Raw genomic sequence first — 18338 nt, forward strand, 5'->3', positions numbered from 1 at the left:
ATTACATCATTAGATTTGTTTTACTTGAATAATTACGTAAGGTTTATGTATAGGATCAATTCAAGTTAAAAATGTATGAATTAAATAAACACATGTTTTATGTTGAAGATCAACTAAGGTTTATATCCATTAATTAAATTAGTTAATAAGGTTTATGTTAAAGTTTTCATTAATTTAACTCAACTAAATCTGACTAAGTTACTTAATTCATTCTAGCTGCCACAATGTGATATTAAGACTTAAGACTTTAATGCAATATTTTACCTTGAATTTATGTAATAAAAATACATGGAAAATTTACATGTGATTAAATCACTTAAAGTCTATGTTTTTGGGTTAATTATTTTTCTGAGTGTACTGAGGCATGACGCGTCATGAAGCTGTTGAAAATTCACTTCCATTCATTGTGTATTGCAATCGGCTGGGAAACAGCAACACTGAGGAAGCTGGCAGCACCACTTTTTACCATTTTTTCTCCGTCGTGGTGTCAAAATGGTGCATTTAAAGCAAATGCTGGTATACAGTTTATAAATACAGCTAGTGGAGTGTGGGTTTGATTGAAAGACTCCTCAGTCAACGAGTGACCAGCAGGACTCGAGGAACGAGGGTCTGTCAGAACTTTCACCGCGGGCTGAGAGCTCAACTACCACACTGTAGCAAGTAGGAGTGCAAACTCCACAGAGTAAAAACAGACAGAACTAAAAGAGCCACACAGCTGCACTCAAACTCCACCATGTAGACTGATCACAAAATAAATATTCATGCAGGAACACAGTTTAAACCTCTTTTCTCTTTGTGAGATCCCCCCAATTTTCCGGTAAAGAAATAAAACAAACGTGATATTTTTAGGAGCCACATTGAAACGAGTCTTTTTGTTTGTATCCGAAGGATTTATTTTTATGATGACTCAGCACCTGAACAATTGATGCGTGTGTTTGCTGACTTTTTGTTTTTCTTATCCTGTTAAAAGGAACATGAAAATATGCCAAGAGGAAGCATGTGCAACATTAATCATAACGAGTCTATTGCATCCTCAAACAGCCACTTTAGAGGAGCCTTTAACATCAGCCAGGAAGAGTTCAGTGTTTACACACCCCAGCGTCCAGACAGCATCTTATCACAGTGCTGCTGAAACACTGACTTCAATGCAAGTGCTGCTGCTTATCAATGCAGCCACACCATGTTAATGTAGCATTGATTGTGTTTCTTGAGAAGACATGAAAACAACAAGTGGAGAGGGCTGGTTCTCCTGGATACATAAGGACAAAGGAAAACAAAGAAATTAAAGTGTGTAGCGGCTCCAGTGTCGGTGATAGGAGGCAGGGATGCTAAATGTGGTATTGCAATTGCCCCCCCCTCTCTCTCTTATGACTGCTAATGCAGTCATGAGAGATCTGTTAGTGCTCAGCTTATTTCCCCCACACCCCATAATGAATTAACCGTCGTCTAAATGAGGCCTTTAAATTAACTATTCAAGCTATTCAAAGAGTCACCGCGGTCTCATGGCATAAACAGTCAGCAATAATAAAAACACCATGAGGGAACATCGCAGGATGGCTCTCAACATCAGTGTGACTTTTAATTAAAACAGCCACACATGTTGGGGTTGTGTATTCTGCAGCAGGATGTGAAGTTAAACACTACAGAGCAGATCTCCAGTGAGAGCGGCTCACAAAGCTAAGGCCTGGCACACACTTAACCATGTTTAAATATGAGAGCCCATACATGACGACAAATCATGACAGATTTAAAGTTCAGCTCTTCAGTGTGTGTTGAGCAACGAGACGACCAACTCAGCACATCACACACATTCATTCACCAACTGCCAGAGTCTCGACATTCAAAACATGTGATCTAGCGCAGTCAAACGTGACTTAAGAGTAAACAAACAAGATGGGCAAGCTAAATGTGGCTAGCTGTTAGCTGGTACATCCATTATGGTAAACATTTTTGGTCCAACTCCTTTCCTTGTCAGTTGTATTGTGGTTTGTTTTACAGGACACGTTGTATAAACACACTTGTGTTGTTGTCACAATCGATTATGATTAATGTTGTGCAGGGTTCCTCATTAAGTATTTTAAGTCCATGCTCGACCGTCCTCGGTGTTCTCGATTTTCAACTCTATCCACTGTCCTATCTCTCAATTAAAGGCACAAAAAGCCCAAAATTAAATCTTTAAAAAAACAACAGGATTTCTGATCGTAAATATTGAATATTTAGGATTTCAAATCGGGGCGGCTCCTATCGTCTTCCAAGCCGATTTGGGAGGCTTAAAATCACTTTTAACACACCTCACACCACAGGAGAATCTGGCAAGATAATCTTTGGATCCATCAGATAATCGGGCCTTTGTTGACGTTTGTCGGAAGGAGGGGAATCAGGCTGATTGTGGGCTCGATTAGGTACTGTAATACTTCTCCAACGTCTGTTTTCTGGAGCTTCCACTCAATAAAACAGCAGCTCTGATGTCAAGTTTCTGCTCTGACTCTCTCTGTTGTAGCTGCTCGTCTTGATTGGAAGTCTGACAGTCTTTCTTTGTCTTAAGTTTTTGTACAGATCCTGGACAATCCTGGAAACCAAAGATGTCTGAAGCATCAAGTGTCAAAAAGTTTCAGGTAAGTTAGTCAAGGAAGGAGCAAAAGTTTGCCTGTTAGAGGATCTAAGATGTGAGGGTTTGCTGCTTTAGATTTTTACATTCTTGTTTATTTTGTTTGAGTTTTGAACTTTTTCGTCCATTCGATAAACAAGCTTTCAACATGATCTTATGAATCTGTAAATATGTTTCTTTTTGACATTAATCTAGATAAGGGTTTGATTCAATCGCTCAGCATCCAGCAGTGGTTAGCCTATATCCATGATATAGTGATGCTTGAATTGGATAAAGCCAAGTCCACAGTTCTCAATCTGTGGAGAGATGCAGCATCCCAGACTTCCACCATAATGACCTCAGTGCCTCAGGATACAGAGTGTGAGATGTTCACTGTATGTTTATTTGACTGAGACCAGTCAAAATAAATTGACTGAGTGGGGGGGGGGGGGATTGTTCACACCATTGGTCTATCTCTGTTGTACCTTTATTGAGTGAAATGTGCCAATAAAAACTTGACCCTTTCAGTTGTTATTTTGAGTTTTTTTTGCTCTTCTTGCTTTGCTGCTCATCTTGACAACAGCTTGTCCTGCATATGTGACTACGAATAAGAGTGAGAGTGTTAAAATTATTTTGGCACATAGAGGTGGCTCATAGGTCAGACACTTGTTGGTGAAAGGATTCCCCAGCTCTACCAAACCTGGTACTCTGTGAACATGTATACTGTCTCTCTCATTAGCAAACAGTGGTGTGGCAAACATTACGATTAGAGACAGGACCGATCTGATATAATATCTGCATCGGGTCCGATATTGATGTAATTTACGTATCGCATATCGGACAGACGGCCTCAATCCACGTCACTGATCAAGAAAGATGATTGGGCACTTTAAACATTCTCAGCTCGCTCAGTCTCACTGTGAAGACTTTCACACTAAACTGTAAGAAGTGTCCACGAATTGTCTCCATGGTGATGTTCAGATGAGATGACAGAGCTTCAATTTATGATCAAAAGTACAGCTTTGTGTAACCTTACACATAGTACCAACAACAATATCTCTATTAGTCATGATAATACAAATCTCAAAATCAGTATCGGTACATATGTATCGAAATCAGATCAGAACTGAAAAAAAGGTGATCGTGCATCTCTAATTAAGATGCTTCTCATTGCAATGACTACGTTTGTAGAAATATCTACTCTGTAACCTTGTTCATAACTCAAACAAAGATCCTTTATGAGGCAGGAAGCGCCACTGTGTAACATCAATCAACATGTGGACTGCTTTACCTGCAGAGCTCAGACTGGAAGGTAAATAATTAACTTCAATAATCAGTCATTCCTGTTTCAGATGTTACTGCTCATACTACACTATAGTTACCATTATTACCGACATTGTAGCTATACATCTGTCTTATTTATTGTTGTTGTTACTCTGTTTGTCTCCATCCTCCTGCATCTCCCTCTATCCCACGTGTGTCACAAGGGGAACAAAACCCTTTCAGTGTACAGCTATAATAAAACCATACACACAGTATTTTCAGAACTATTTCAGCATCATCTGATGTTGTGGCTGCTGGGATTGAATAAATCCTGAATGCAAATGATTTTAAGCTGTAGGATTTACAGTGATGTATTTTTTTTTGTAATACTGCAACAGCTTAAATGTCAGATTTCCCCATGTAGTACAGATGGTTCATTGGTTTAAGATGCTGGACAACAAGAAATCAAACTAAGTGCAGCCATATTACAATTTAGTTTTGCATGTCAACCTCTATTCTTCCTCCACATCTTGACTCCTTTCCGTCTCAGCCTTGTACCAAGAATATCCGACAGAGTTAAAAATACATTTTTTAAAAAGGAGAAAAATGCAAATCCCACATGAATTAAACGGCGACTAAAATTGTGTATTTATGAGAAGTTCTGGGGAGAATCTGTGTTGTTCATGCTGTTGTTCAGACTAACCTGAAAAAGTAAAAAATAAGTCAGAGGTTTTCTGTGCCTGAATTAATGGATGGGTATGGTGTACTCAAACTGCAGCCTCAGAGACATCTGACACATTTAAAACTCACTACAGACAATAAAACAGTTCCATATAAATGTAGGAAAATGCAATACAAACAGGCAGATGCATCAAAAAGTTATAGCAAAGAGACATAAAGAGAAACAGCGAACACACACTGTTTCCTGGTCAACGCTGACTCTGCTTGGTCAGTAGAATAACAACATGTTTGCACGATCAGGCCCAGAGCCATCAGAAACAACACCTTATCACACACTAAATCCTCACTGGGTGTATAAATATGACGACTTTAACCACACGGTGCAGTCTCATTGCTCACAGCAGCAGCAGCTGGTCAGATGAGGTTCAGCACCATGGACAGCGGCCAGCTAACTTTCACAATGCGAACTTCACCGGCCTCTGCCAAACCCGCCGTACTCAAACTTACCTTCATATCAAACTCATCGTGGACTCCTTGGGAAGCAACCAGGAGTCAAGCTAATTTAAATTAAGGACATAAACTAACACGAGAGCGTGAACTCTCGCGTGTCTTAAATCAATTAACAACACCTGAGTCACAGCCAGCACTTACAGAGACCATACATGAACATGGAGACATGAGTCCAGGAGTTACAACTCAACAGAGAAGTTTAGTAGCACGCCTGCTTGGTCTCCAAACAAACATTCCCTCACATGTAGCTCACAGAAACACGTGTGTATGCCAGCATTAGGTACGATAAACACAAGAAGGAACACACAAAGCATTACACTGTCGCTCATATTTAACAACATTAAGGCTCTCTATATTTTTGAGTGGAGTTGTGTTAGCATGAGGATGCTACTTGGCCTGATATTGCATCCAGAAGTGCTAAGTGTTGATGTAGCCAGTCACAGTGTTATCATCATTTCATGGAGTGATATTGCAATAAAGACGCAGATACATGCGCTAAAATGTCAATTCTGGTAGTCATATAGCGGGAATAGCAATTGAGAATAGTGAAAACATGGTGTGTAGCCAGGCCTAAGCTAATAGACAGATGCTCCGGTGTAATAGTAAAGAGTCAGGGGGGTTTAGCGGGTCCAATTAGCGGCTGATGAAGCGCGGAGACTGGCGTGTTGTCACGAAAAAACTCACCCAAGACGAAAAAGGGAAGCTCGGTGTTCTCCAGGTCGTCCACCACCACGACATCTCCGGGAAAATCGTTCCTGACGGAGAACAGCAGCTTGGGCTCCGAGGCCGACGGACTGTGCATGATGCTCAGGTCGTTCTCCCTCAGAAACGGCAGCGCGGACACGGTGACGCTCTTCATCTTGCACTCGGTGTCCTGGTTCTGGTCCTCGTCGCCGTTCAGACCCCGGACAAAAGGCGTCAGCGCGGCCAGAAGGAGCCATGCGAGCCCCAGCAGCAGCAGCGGTGGTGTCGGCCCCATGTTGACGCTCGCCATCTCTCCGTCGCTCCGTTTCCTCTCCTCCCCTCCTCGCTGTTTCCACGCAGGATGATGCCTCGGTCTCTCGGCTGCGCTCTCATCCGCCGGGCTGAGCGAGTGAGGGGGGGGGGGGAGTGTGTGGTACACCGACGGGCTCTCATAGTGTCGGAAACAAGCGCCTCTTGTATGTCATTAAAAGATCAATCACATGTTTTGTTTTTGATTTTTTTTACGTTTCACCCTTTACATTCTCTGTGTGTGTGGATGCTAATGCGTTTGACCCCTTTACTGTAATTGATCAATAATGTGTCCAAATGGATGTGTAATGGCTGAGCATACATAACAAACAGGACAAACCGAGTGCCCTGTGGGTCCCCCCACCAAAAGTATTATCTCTGCCTTATAGAATTAATATATAATGGGCGGCAGTAGCTCAGTCTGTAGGGACTTGGGTTGGAAACCGGAGGGTCGCTTGTTCAAGTCCCGGTGCGGACCAAATATGGAAGTTGGTCTGGTAGCTGGAGAGGTGCTAGATCACTTCCTGAGCACTGCAGAGGTGCCCTTGAGTAAGGCACCAAACCCACTCCCCACCACCAGCTCAGGAGCGCGTGCTGTGGGCAGCGCGTGCTGTGGGCAGCTTCATGACTCTGACATCTCTCCATTAGTGCATGTCCATAACATCCTGTTTGTGTATGGGTATATTTCAGCCTGTGTGTGTGTTCATGACCACAGAGTGTAAAAACTGAATTTCCCCTTGCGGGATCAATAAAAGTAAATCTCAATCTTAATAATTGCATGCACGCCCTCTTAACACTAATTTGCAGACACTACATCACCATGTCGCCTACCACTGAGCTTCTTTAGTAGTTATCCTGACTTCTGATTGGGTGGACACTTAATTGCCCAATAGATGGTATAGATGCACGAGCCACTAGCGAAGCCAAGGGTAAATGTGTAATTGACATTATCAAAGGAAATGTTGAAGTAAAGACAAAGCTCAATGCAAACAAAAAAAGGTGGAGTTTATTTGCCCCCATAAATAATGAACATACCATGTGACTGGATAAGCATGGGTTAAAAAAAGTTAAATAAATCAGCAGCCTATCACTCTTAGCTGCTACTAATACTGCACATTCTTTTACCATTATTACTGACATCTTATTCATTGTTGTTGCTCTGTAGCTCTCAATCCTTCTTTCTGCATCTCCCTCTATCCCACTTTACAACCTCAACACAGTTTCAGCAGATGTCTGTTCATCATGAGTCTGGTTTTACTGCCTCTTAAAGGAAGTTTTCCTCTCCACTGTAACTTTGCTAAATGTTGCTTAGTGCTCATGATGGATTCATGTTGGGTCTTTGTAGATAATATAACCAAGAGTAAGGTCTTTTACCTGCTTTTTGTAAAGAGTCTTTAGATAAACATTTGTATGAATTGGCACTATACAAATAAATATTGATTGAGTTAGTTAGTTAGTTGACACTGAATGCCTTTTCAGTTGATTTTGCCCCAATAAACAATAAAACTAGTATTTATCAGATTTTGATTTAATCTAAATCCCAGTTTACTTTCAGTCTGTGCACACATCGCAGGCACCTCAGCATCATGACATTAAAATCAGGTCTGTTATAATCTTGAGAGGGGTCAGTCACTAAAAACACCTAAAGCACACCTCTATCCACATCCAGTGATTTAAAACAAATCTAAACACACTTGAGCAAGGTAATGGATATACACCTTGTAAAAAGAGGGCTATAAGAGCTTACGATAGGACTCGTCTTTTACCTCCTATAATCATTTTCTAAATAAATTACAAAACAAAGGTTAATTCAAGGGCACTTTAACCTGGCAGAACTTCACTGAACTGATTTCCTAAACTATTTAGTTAAAAGTGTATGCATGCATTGAAAGTGTATTTGAATTGATACTTATTTTACAGATTTAATCAAAGGATTAAAGCCTACCTTCTTTTTGAGTCAGCTCATGGGGGGAAAGGGAAGTAAACATAAAAACCAGATGGTGTTGGTAAATTAAAGTTATGTATTACAGAAGAATGAAATGAATAAAAAACCTGAGGGAGGGAAACTGAACAGTGCCATCACGTTCAGTTATCAATTATAAAGGACATTTAACAAACATGGACAACAAGAGGCATGCTGGTGGCCCGATAACATCTAAACTGTGAAACCCTGAATATGAAGCTGGCCAAGCTTCTTCACATTACCACACACAGGTGTTTGTCATTATTCTGGCTGATTGGACTTCTGCTCAGGTTTAAAAGTAGGCGGGGCTTTATTTAGTTCGGGAAATTGCGTCACCTAACTGTAACATAAAGGAGGGATTTATTCTGAAAAATAAACTAACAGTCTGATAAATCCAGACAACATAGCACAGCAATGACCTGTGTGTTATTACCGTACTGTGTGTACCTGTCCTTGAAAATCAGCCATAGATTGCTGGTGGTCTACAGTATATAGTCATTTCCTCTGCTAGAATATGTGCAGTATACAGTGGTATATAGAAAAGACTTAGTATTCATTGTTGTATTCCACTTCTGATAGGATGAATACCTCTGAATTTTCAGGTGGCACAATAAAAAATAAATCTCTAACCACTATAAAAGAGTGATTTACGTCACAGCAATTTACCTGTTTAACACTAAAATGTGATAGTGTAACTGTTTCAGCCATCTTTTTTAAGGAGGTAAAAATGCCTTAAAAGTAGCTCTCTCTCTCTCTTTCTCTCTCTCTCTTTTTCTCCCCCCTCTCTCTCTCTCTCTATTTCTCTCTCTCTCTTTCTCTCTCTCTCTCTTTCTCTCTCTCTCTTTTTCTCCCTCTCTCTCTCTATTTCTCTCTCTCTCTCTTTCTCTCTCTCTCTCTATTTCTCTCTCTCTCTCTCTCTCTCTCTCTCTCTCTCTCTCTCTCTCTCTCTCTCTCTCTCTCTCTCTCTCTCTCCCCTCCAAATAAAAAAATTCAAACCTAATTAATGTTGTCTTACCCTGCAAATTGGATGTCTAATGGAATTATTTAAGGAACTATCTTGAAGTATTGCTTTGTTTTGTTTTGTGTCTGTTTTGTTTATTTATATATAAAAAACAATTAATTCGGTTTTTTTTCTAATGTTTTTTTCTTAATTTACTTTCTTCATTTATTATTTCCTCTCTCTTCTTGCTCCTTGTCCTAGTATGCATGAGTGTGAATGAGACTCCTGGGTAGGCTACTGTGGGAACAGGCTACCTTCGGAATGGGAGTAGGATTCCTGACTCGGTGGGTGGGTATGGGGTTAACTGGGATGGGCGTGAGAAGCCAGGAATGGGGTTTACAAAAGATGACCACAGTACAATGTCAACTCTTATGCCAACTGTATGTTTTCTTGTCATCTGTGCAAACTAATAATAAGACCTGGTCACATCTATCCAATAGCCCTGCTCCAGTCCTTCATTGTTAGCCTATCATATTCCTGCTGTCATTTTTAAATAGGATAATAGGATAGGATAATACTTGATTGATACCCAGAGGGGAAATTCGGGTGTGTCTTTCTCTTCCAGTTCATTTATGCAATCGTTACCTGTGACCGTCCACCTCCCCATCACCACCAAGCCTTTGCAGTCGTCCGGACAGCCCCAAGTCTTCCCAGTTTGGTTACCCTCTTCATCCCTTCAGCCTCAGATCATATCTTGAGCCTTTCCAGTCAACCCCATTCTTCAGTTAGATCAACTTTTGTACCATCAGTCTCAGATGACATCATCAACCATCTTCCCAAGTCTTCACAGTTCAATCAGCTTCTTCATCTCATACACCAAGAAGACATCACCCGCTAATTAGCCCAGCGTACAGGTAGGTGGTTTTCTCCCTATTTGATGAAATCACCGATGAGCAGAACTCTGCATCATACAGCCGTGCACCACTTGGTGTTTATAATAACTCACTCAGTGTATTTATCTGTAGTCATGACTGATGGCGCCTGAGGTGAACATGCAATCATCTACACTTGTATTAAAACGGTAAATGTGATTGCTTTGGATGAAGTCTCCCCCCTCAAAGATATTGCTGCATATAAAGTTGAGCTTTGTAACATTGCTTACTGCCCGCCCTATAATGGCTTCCCGCGTCCCTGCTATGATTCATGTTCTGATTGGTCTAAACATTTATCCCTCACAGCTGCAATCATGTGACGCTCATGTGACGCTCATATGGACGACGGTAACTTTGCATCTCTAATTCACGTTTCCTGTCAGCATTTCATTTTGTAAAACGCTAACATGACCTTGAAGTCTCGCTTTAGGCATTAGTCTCTCCAATGTGATGTCACAAATGATCAGGCTTTTGGTTGTATCTATAGGTAACCAGTGGAAGATGAAAATAATACTGCATTCCCAGTGTTGTATATGAGATGATATAAGATGGCCACACAAGCACACTGATTAAAAAAAATCTGCTTTCTGTAGTCCGTGTGTTCCTGTTGTCCACACTTCCTTGCTGCTGAGGTGGAGGTCGGAGCAAGCCGTGCATGCATGAGGACGGCCGTAGCTATGTGGACAACAGAGGTGGAGGTCGTCTGGCGGGGGGTTGAGGGACAACACAGTGCAATGGTGGAGGCTGGGCGTCAGGGACATCAGGTGGTAGTAGTGCAGGCTGCAGGAGCTGGGAATTGAACCCTCTACCACAGGTTAAGAGACGACTGACCCTAGCAACTGAGCCATAGCCGCCATTGCATCCAATCATTGTCACATTTGAATCAAAAAGACATAAACATCATAGTGGCACTGAATGTCGAGGCAATCCACACAATACAACGTTAATAGAAGCTTTAAGAGGCAAATGTTTAACAATTATTATGCATAGTAATTTACTGGGGGTTGAATTCCACAACAGAAATTTTAGAAAGCAGACAAATACATAGCAGACATCCACTGAAACTCTACTGAGACTGACATTTGCAGAGGGCTTTCAGAAACCAAAATCCCCTGGCTGTTTTGTTGACCAGACAATAACCATGTGGATTGGGATGCAAAGCCGTAAGAAAAGAAGATTGTGTTTTCAGCGTCACCACTGACCATCCATTTAATATTTAAGCAGCTCTGTGGCCTTCTATTAACCGCTGCTTTTTTCTCTCTTTCAGTCGTCATCAGAAAACAGCTTTAAAAAAAAAAAATAGTGCAATGCTTGGGATCGAAGCTATAAGAGAGCAGAAAAGTGTTTTTGGTCTTGGCCACCCTCTGTGAAATAAAAGAAAAAGTCTGAAGTAGTTAAAGGGAATAAACAGTGACCAGACTATCACAGATTCATTATTGATGGTGGACTTGGTGCTTCCTGAAGACCCTGCTGAGGGGAAAAACTCATCAGTATTCAAACAAGATCAAGTGTGTGTTTTTTTTAACAAAGTTTTCTCTATTGGATGTGTTCGCCCTTCTTACTCTCAGTACAAACTTCTCATGCTGATGGACAGTCCAGAAGAAATAAGTGACAGCAAAGATAAGGATGGAGCGGAACTTTTCTGGTACATTTCCTCAAAGCTCCTGAGAAACTTTTAAATGATCATTTGGAATAATTTCAGATGATGTGTCAAGCATCAAATGCAAAGTTTCTGTGGTTTCTGTCTCTGTGGAGTGCCGCCTGGCGCTTTTTCTTTAGTTTTGCTCATAAATCCTATCTAGACACAAAAAAAATCTACCATGATTTGGTCCAACTAGTATGGCCTCTGAATCAAGGAGCTACTCTCAAACCTATATAGGCCACCAGAGTGGTCCCATATTTAAGGGATGCATCCTTCGAAGTGAACATCTGAAGGCTGATGATGTTACAGCGGTGCATAAAATACTCCTTCCAATGTGTCATTGTTTCTCTAGCCATCGAAGGATCTATCCGGTGCATCCTAGTGACCAAACATATCCCATAAGAATGTGCTCCATTTTGTATTTTGTTTTGTGAAGCTTTATTTATAATCACAGTCTGACGTTAACAATTATGACTTGGCATACAGCACACAACTACAGTCTAAGTGTGAGTTAATCAAATAAACTAAACACCAGCAAATAAATAAAAAAAAGGTAAAACAGGCTTATCAGGAATCAAGATAAATGATCTGATTCTGATTTCCTGTCCACTTTGATCTGCTTTGTCGAGCTTTATGCAGGCTTGCAGAGAGCGCCATGAAAAAAATGGACTTGTTTTGAATGGCTTGACTGGCAGCGTTGGAGACAGACCATGAGGAAACACGAGTAAAGACAACCCAGAGTAGTGTGCACAGACTATTTGGTAATTGGACAGCACTGAGCTGTAACACTTCACGGGTGTATTTGCGCCCGAATACCAAGAATGCAATACACTTGTAGCTGTCGCAGAAAATTATATTTCTTTGAACAGGATTTGTTGTAATTACAGAGAAAATGTTTTATTTTGAAATGTGTTCAGATTCTATGCTCTGTTACTGACACCTACTGGTCTAATTGTGTATTGAGTGTTCAGCATGCGGCGTTCACATGTTTAATTGAAGCAATAAAAACGTGCTGCCAGAAGCTAGTACCAACGGTAGGACACAGATGAAGGAGTCGCGTCTGTGAAGAACTTTAAAAGACTGCAAAGCGTAAACATTTCTGGTTAGAAGGTGCACACGGTATGTAATTGTATATTTATTTGTAAAGGACATTTTGTTTAACTTTTGTATAGTCATCCGTGCTCATAAATGCTTGTGTCTTTATTCACTTCATTTTAGTTTTTCACGTTGTTTGCTGACAAAAGGAAAAGAATAAATATAGTGTCAAGCATCAGTTGGAGCGTGGCTTATCTGTACCAGATGAAGAAACCTTGGGAGCAGTTATAACACTTTTTGAATTGGACTTTGAGACGGAGCAATGGGACGGAATGGATGCGCAATTTATAGAGCTATTAGTGGCCGCATCCCATTTTTTAGTGAACTCCACCGAGGTGTCAAAGAATAAGTAGGAAAGACAGAAAGCGTTTAAAAAAGAAAACTCACTTCCAGCCTTGACCTTTGATTTCATAATGTGTATCAAGCAGAGAGATTGATTTTGATTCTGCTTTGGACAATATGTCCTTCAACGTCAGGGTTCAGGTTGAAACCTCGGTGTCACTAAGCACCCGCCCTCTCTGCAGCGTCACTGTTCTCCACCCCACAGTGACCTCTGATCTCTCTGTTAGAGAGTGCAGGCTGCAGAGTGTTTTCCCTGCAGGGATCCCTAAAATACCCCTCTCTGTCTCTCCAATTACTTTCCAGGCATTTAGTCTCATTCAGCCCCGAGACAGCATTTAACAGCTAACCTGGAACCACCTCAAGTCAGGGGGAACGAGTGCAACATCGTCGCTCACTGTGGAAACGGGAGAAGCGACTGCCCCCCCCCCCCCACTCCCCATGTTACAAACAGAGGAAATGAGTGAGCTGCTTGAGCGTATGCGGAGTTCCAGTGTTAATGATTAAAGGGAAGAAGAGGGGACGACTCGCAGAGAGAATGACAAAATAGATTTCTCTGAATCTGTGCATGTGCATGTGTGTGTGTGTGTGTGTGTGTGTGTGTGTGTGTGTGTGTGTGTGTGTGTGTGTGTGTGTGTGTGTGTGTGCGCGTGTGTGTGTGTGTGTGTGTGCGTGTGTGTGCGTGTGTGTGCGTGTGTGTGCGTGTGTGTGTGTGTGTGCACGTGTGTGCGGAGATTGCTAGACAGAGTGAACATGTGAAAGTGATTGCAAGCAAGAGAGGAAATTCCGATAGATTCGCTTGCACGAGTTCTGGGTCGCTGCCGATAATCAAAAGCGGTGAAAGGGGTTGGGGGGGGGGTAGAAGAAAGACAGTCAGTGAAAGTTGAGAGACAGAAAGAGCGTCAGGGACGGGAAGAAGGGAGCACATACATCAGTGGCTCTGACTAGCAGGTGCAGAGATGCCGGGGGAGGGCAGACTGAGCACCCGATCCAGAGAAAGATCTCATTGTTTCATCTCTAGACTCTTCCAGTTTGCCAGACTAAGCGAGGCTTTGGCCCCCATTGCATGGCTTGTTATGTGATGGGTAGCAAACAGATTTATCTATTTTTTACGCCTGCTCGCCCCTCTGAGTCTGCGTGGGGCTGAAATGTTGATTACAGGCTAAGAAAAGGCGGTTGTCATCTTTTTTTGTCAAAGCAGCAACTGGTTCAAAATCACTCCACAGCAGTTATGTTTTCAGCCTCTCCACAAGTAAAAGCAAATAATATAAACACCTCAGTCCACCAGTGCAAACCGGTTCAGATTATCCAGAGGCTTTGAAACCCACAGGATCATAATGGCCTGGAATTGTTGGTTGCATGATTGAGGGTGTTATAAACTCAGTGGGTTGTTCGTGCAGTTAACGTCAAGCTGACTCCAATTTCTTCTTAATCCCCTAAAATCATGGGTGCTTACAGCTCCACATCAGAAGAAAAGACTCCGATAATATTTATCATGAAAACACTTAATGTTGGCTAAACTGTACCACATACTGAGAGTTGTTATTTGAGATGTGGCAGGAAAATTGTTCAACTCTCACAGAGGTAAACTGCACTTTTCAGTCTTTTGAATAGTGGAAAAAAACACATGGTTTAAGTCCAATGTTATTGTAGTCCAGTCAAGTCTTTTTCTTATAGCACATTATTTCACACAAGATGTCAGAAGCAGTGGTTCTCAACTGGTGGGTCGGGACCCTAAAGTGGGTCGTTGGGTTGTTTTCCGTGGGTCGAAAAAAAAGTGTCAAAAAGTCTGAAAATCACTTTTAAAACATTTTTGTTTTGTTGCATCTCTTTCCTCTGTTATATGTTTTGTATCGTCTGAGGTACAAAACTGCACCATGTTTTCATCAGATTAGTTGGAAATTATCCTTATTTGGGTCGAGGGTTCTCATAAAGGAGTTGGTGGTGGGTCCTGAAGCAAGACAGGTTGAGAACCACTGATCTAAAGCATCATGACAAAATGTAAAAAATCACTAAAACAAACCATTAACAATCACAGAGAAGATTAATTATGTTGAAAAAAATAATAATTAAAACACAGAAGAGTGACATCAAGCTGGAAAAAAAAACAAACTTTAATCTGTTGTCTGCTCAATGTTCGTCCCAGACTTCAGAGTCTCACTAAGTCAGCTGCTGGTCTCGCCCAATCGTAATGGATTTAGGCACACAGTTTGCTCCGTCTGTTTTCGGGCACAGCCCTAAGGAAACCCAACCCAGGGGTTCTGTGGTGGTGAAATCCACCCACAGTCGTTACAGCTCAACGTTACACCAATTTGTTTTTACAAGAATTGAGTGCTGGGTCTGTAATGGGAAGTCATCAGCTCTGGGTGCATGACTCTGCTGATCTGTGAATAGTGTGAATGTATCTGAATTATGGCACAACTTCAACTTGAATCATAAACCAGGATCAGGATTATGCCACAGAGTATGCCACAAAGGATTATCGTTAATGGGTGAATGAATGATGAGTCTGAAAGAGTCCAGAAAAGGATGTTTTCCTCATCTTGAGAAGGACAAACACATTTAAGAAGCTTCAATGCCAAGTTAGAAAAAACTGCTGAGGATGTTCTTTGACTGAAGAGTTGTCTTTTGTAATTGTTTTAGTATTTCATCTTTGAACACTCGTAAAAACACTTTTTAAAACCTCTCAAGATGTCGATCAGTTTGAATCCTGTGAATGGAAGCTCATTAACATGTTCGTATTCTTCCTCTCTTTTGGAGCTTATTATTGCAAACATGGTATAGTGATAAAGTTAGGAACAGATTTTTTTTAAATACATTTTACAAGAGGTATGATCAGTGAAATAACAAACAATGTCTGATGTGTCAATAATTAAGTTGAAACTGTTGAACTGCTCTTGGAAAATAATGTGAATATTCTGATCTTGATGGCCAAGATCCAATCTTGGGCATCAAGATCAAGATGGCCCAATTTGAGCCCCGTCGCATCATCCTCAGAGGCAGGGTTGGTCATGTTCTCCAGATCCACTTTTTAAGATTTTGGTTGAAATTGTCTTTAGGTCCTGACAGAATAGTAACTCATGTTCTCTGATAAAGGAACAAAGAAAATCCATCATCTGTATCAGTTTGTAAGTCTGTAAAAACTTCAACCAATGTCTGCCATGAGGTACCAATCTGATGAACCAATCACACGCCTCCCTGTCTCCCTGCTCGCTCTCTACCTCTTGTGTGCACTAGCTCACACTCAAAGCGTGTCACAGATGACAGAGTTTATACTGTGAGTTTGTTGTTTGCCATTATGAGTAGTAAAATAGTATTGGTTTTACATTATGTGTTTACTTTCCGCTGAATGAGACGCTGTAGTTTCTACACAATGCATGCGATGAGCTGAGGTCGGGTTCTGGAGTAACACGCTCGTGCATGTGAGGGGGCGTGGCTTTTGCACGAGCACAGAGGGGAAGGGGTGCAGACGTAGCACTGAGGGAATGCTACTTTCCAAGTCATGCTAGTTTTTGAAAATGAGCAACCCCACCTTCAAGTATTATTTTTAAGATTATTTTACTGCTCCCGAACGAGTCGGCGCCTCCCTTTGATGGTCTTCCATATTTATGTTTCCCTCTAAAGTCGGATCTGTTCTGCTCTCTTGTCTGTGAAATCATAACTACACAGGAGTCACATGGGGCGGCTGTGGATCAGTGGTAGAGTTGATTGTCTCTGAACGAGCTCATGTAGCCACATATCTGATGTGTCATTAGGCAGGCATTTGAGACTATAAGTTTATCATTTAAGGCAGGTGTGTGGTCTCCTGGTCTGGCCTTTGCATTCAAGGATTCTGATGTTAAAAATCAGTTGAAACTGTCCTCATGTTTGTGGTCTAAAAGTATATAAAGAGTCTTACTGCTTGAAGTTCCGCTGAGCTCCACAAGACCAACCTTTACTAAAGTAACCCCAGAGCGGTGTGAGCTGCCCTAGGGAGGAAGGACAAAGAAGCAGCGAGCAGAATTATTGATGTCCATACCACCGTCACACGCTTTGCAAAAAGCCCTTCCCTAATGTTCCTTCCTTCTACTTAAATGCAGAGTTAGCTTTTTTCCTCTGGTTGTAGGTTACACTGAAAAGGACGGTGATGGTCAGCCTTTATAAACAGAAAAATAAATAAAGTCAAAGTCACGCACATCAAGAAAATAAGAAATAAGTCTGCAAAATAAAAACTGCTTGCTGTTTTCTTCTTTGACAGTGAAGCAGAGCTTTGTGATGTTAGAATTAGACTTAAGTCAGCAGATGTGTGAACGCTGCGTTCGGATGTGACACCGTAGATGAGTGTGTTGCTGCTGCTGTCTGCAGTTTTTTGTGTGAAAGCATTGAATCAGTGGAGCTGTTTTTTTCACCAGACACAGGGCCTGGATCTGCTAAACAGGAAGGCTGTTTGTCTTTGACTGAATGGATGTCTCTGATCTATAATCCTAACAAGGACAGGCGGCCATTGTGTGCATCTTAAACACGATAAATAGCATTCACACATCAACTTATTGAGAATGGCACCTACTGACTGTGAAGACAAAGGTGTGTACTGATTAAATGACACATTACTCATCCACCTTACCTTTGTGCTCTTGATTTGCCACATTTGCTAATTTCTTTGTTTACATGATGTGTAAGTCATGCAGAGCCAGACAGATCATTCTTATCACTCTCAACAACTTTTTTTCCATCCTAACCAATACCTTCAGATTGAGCTATTGCCATGGTAACCGTGGACCCGGTCTGACGGGAGAAAATTACCATAAGAAACGGATACTGTGTAAACCCCTGGCTCGGGAAATATTTGGACAGCTTTTCATCTCTTGGAGACACTTGAAGTGTTCACGCTGCTGTCAATCCTGTTACGCTTCCATCTCGAGGCTCCTTCCATCAACGCTGATTCTTTATGAGAGCATGAAAGTAAAAAGAAAAAAAACTGAAAGGTTGTTTAAGGTAACTTATATCTGTATTTTTTTTTAACATACATTCTCCGTTGATGTGTGTGTTGGAGCGGATGAAGACACTTGTGTTCCAGAGATCTGAGAGGAAGCAAGAGGAGTTTGCATGTTTTATGAATCAGACGCAACTTTAACCAAAACATATGAATTATCCTCTTATACATGCTGCTGAATATATGTATAAAGTTAAAAAAATAATAATACATTAGACTTATATAGCACTTTTCTCAAGTACTCAAAGACGCTTAACAAAGAATAACAACAAATACAACAAAGAAATAAAGTAAGAGAAGGAACATGAGAACAGATTTTATTTGTCGTTGGAGGTGATGTTTAGGAGGTGAGTTTTTAGGGATTTCTTGAAGGTGAAGAGTGAAGAGGAGTCTGACGGTTTTGGGAGTTCCAGAGGGTAGT

At 41.3% G+C, this 18338-nt stretch overlaps 1 protein-coding gene across 6 annotated transcripts in view; it reads right to left on the reverse strand.

The window, feature by feature from the left end:
- The window catches only part of astn1 (astrotactin 1), a 415934-nt gene extending 409829 nt beyond the window's left edge, over window positions 1-6105 (reverse strand). For 4 of the 6 annotated variants that reach the window (XM_065954366.1, XM_065954365.1, XM_065954364.1 and 1 more), the window contains exon 1: window positions 5726-6105. In XM_065954366.1, the coding sequence (XP_065810438.1) occupies window positions 5726-6035 (310 nt within the window). In that variant the 5' untranslated portion in view covers window positions 6036-6105. The remainder of the gene's footprint in view (window positions 1-5725) is intronic. The other 2 variants (XM_065954367.1, XM_020629148.3) reach the window with 1 other exon arrangement.
- Window positions 6106-18338: the final 12233 nt, after the last annotated feature.

The sequence above is a fragment of the Labrus bergylta genome, chromosome 4, assembly GCF_963930695.1.
Source record: "Labrus bergylta chromosome 4, fLabBer1.1, whole genome shotgun sequence".
Taxonomy (NCBI): domain Eukaryota; kingdom Metazoa; phylum Chordata; class Actinopteri; order Labriformes; family Labridae; genus Labrus; species Labrus bergylta.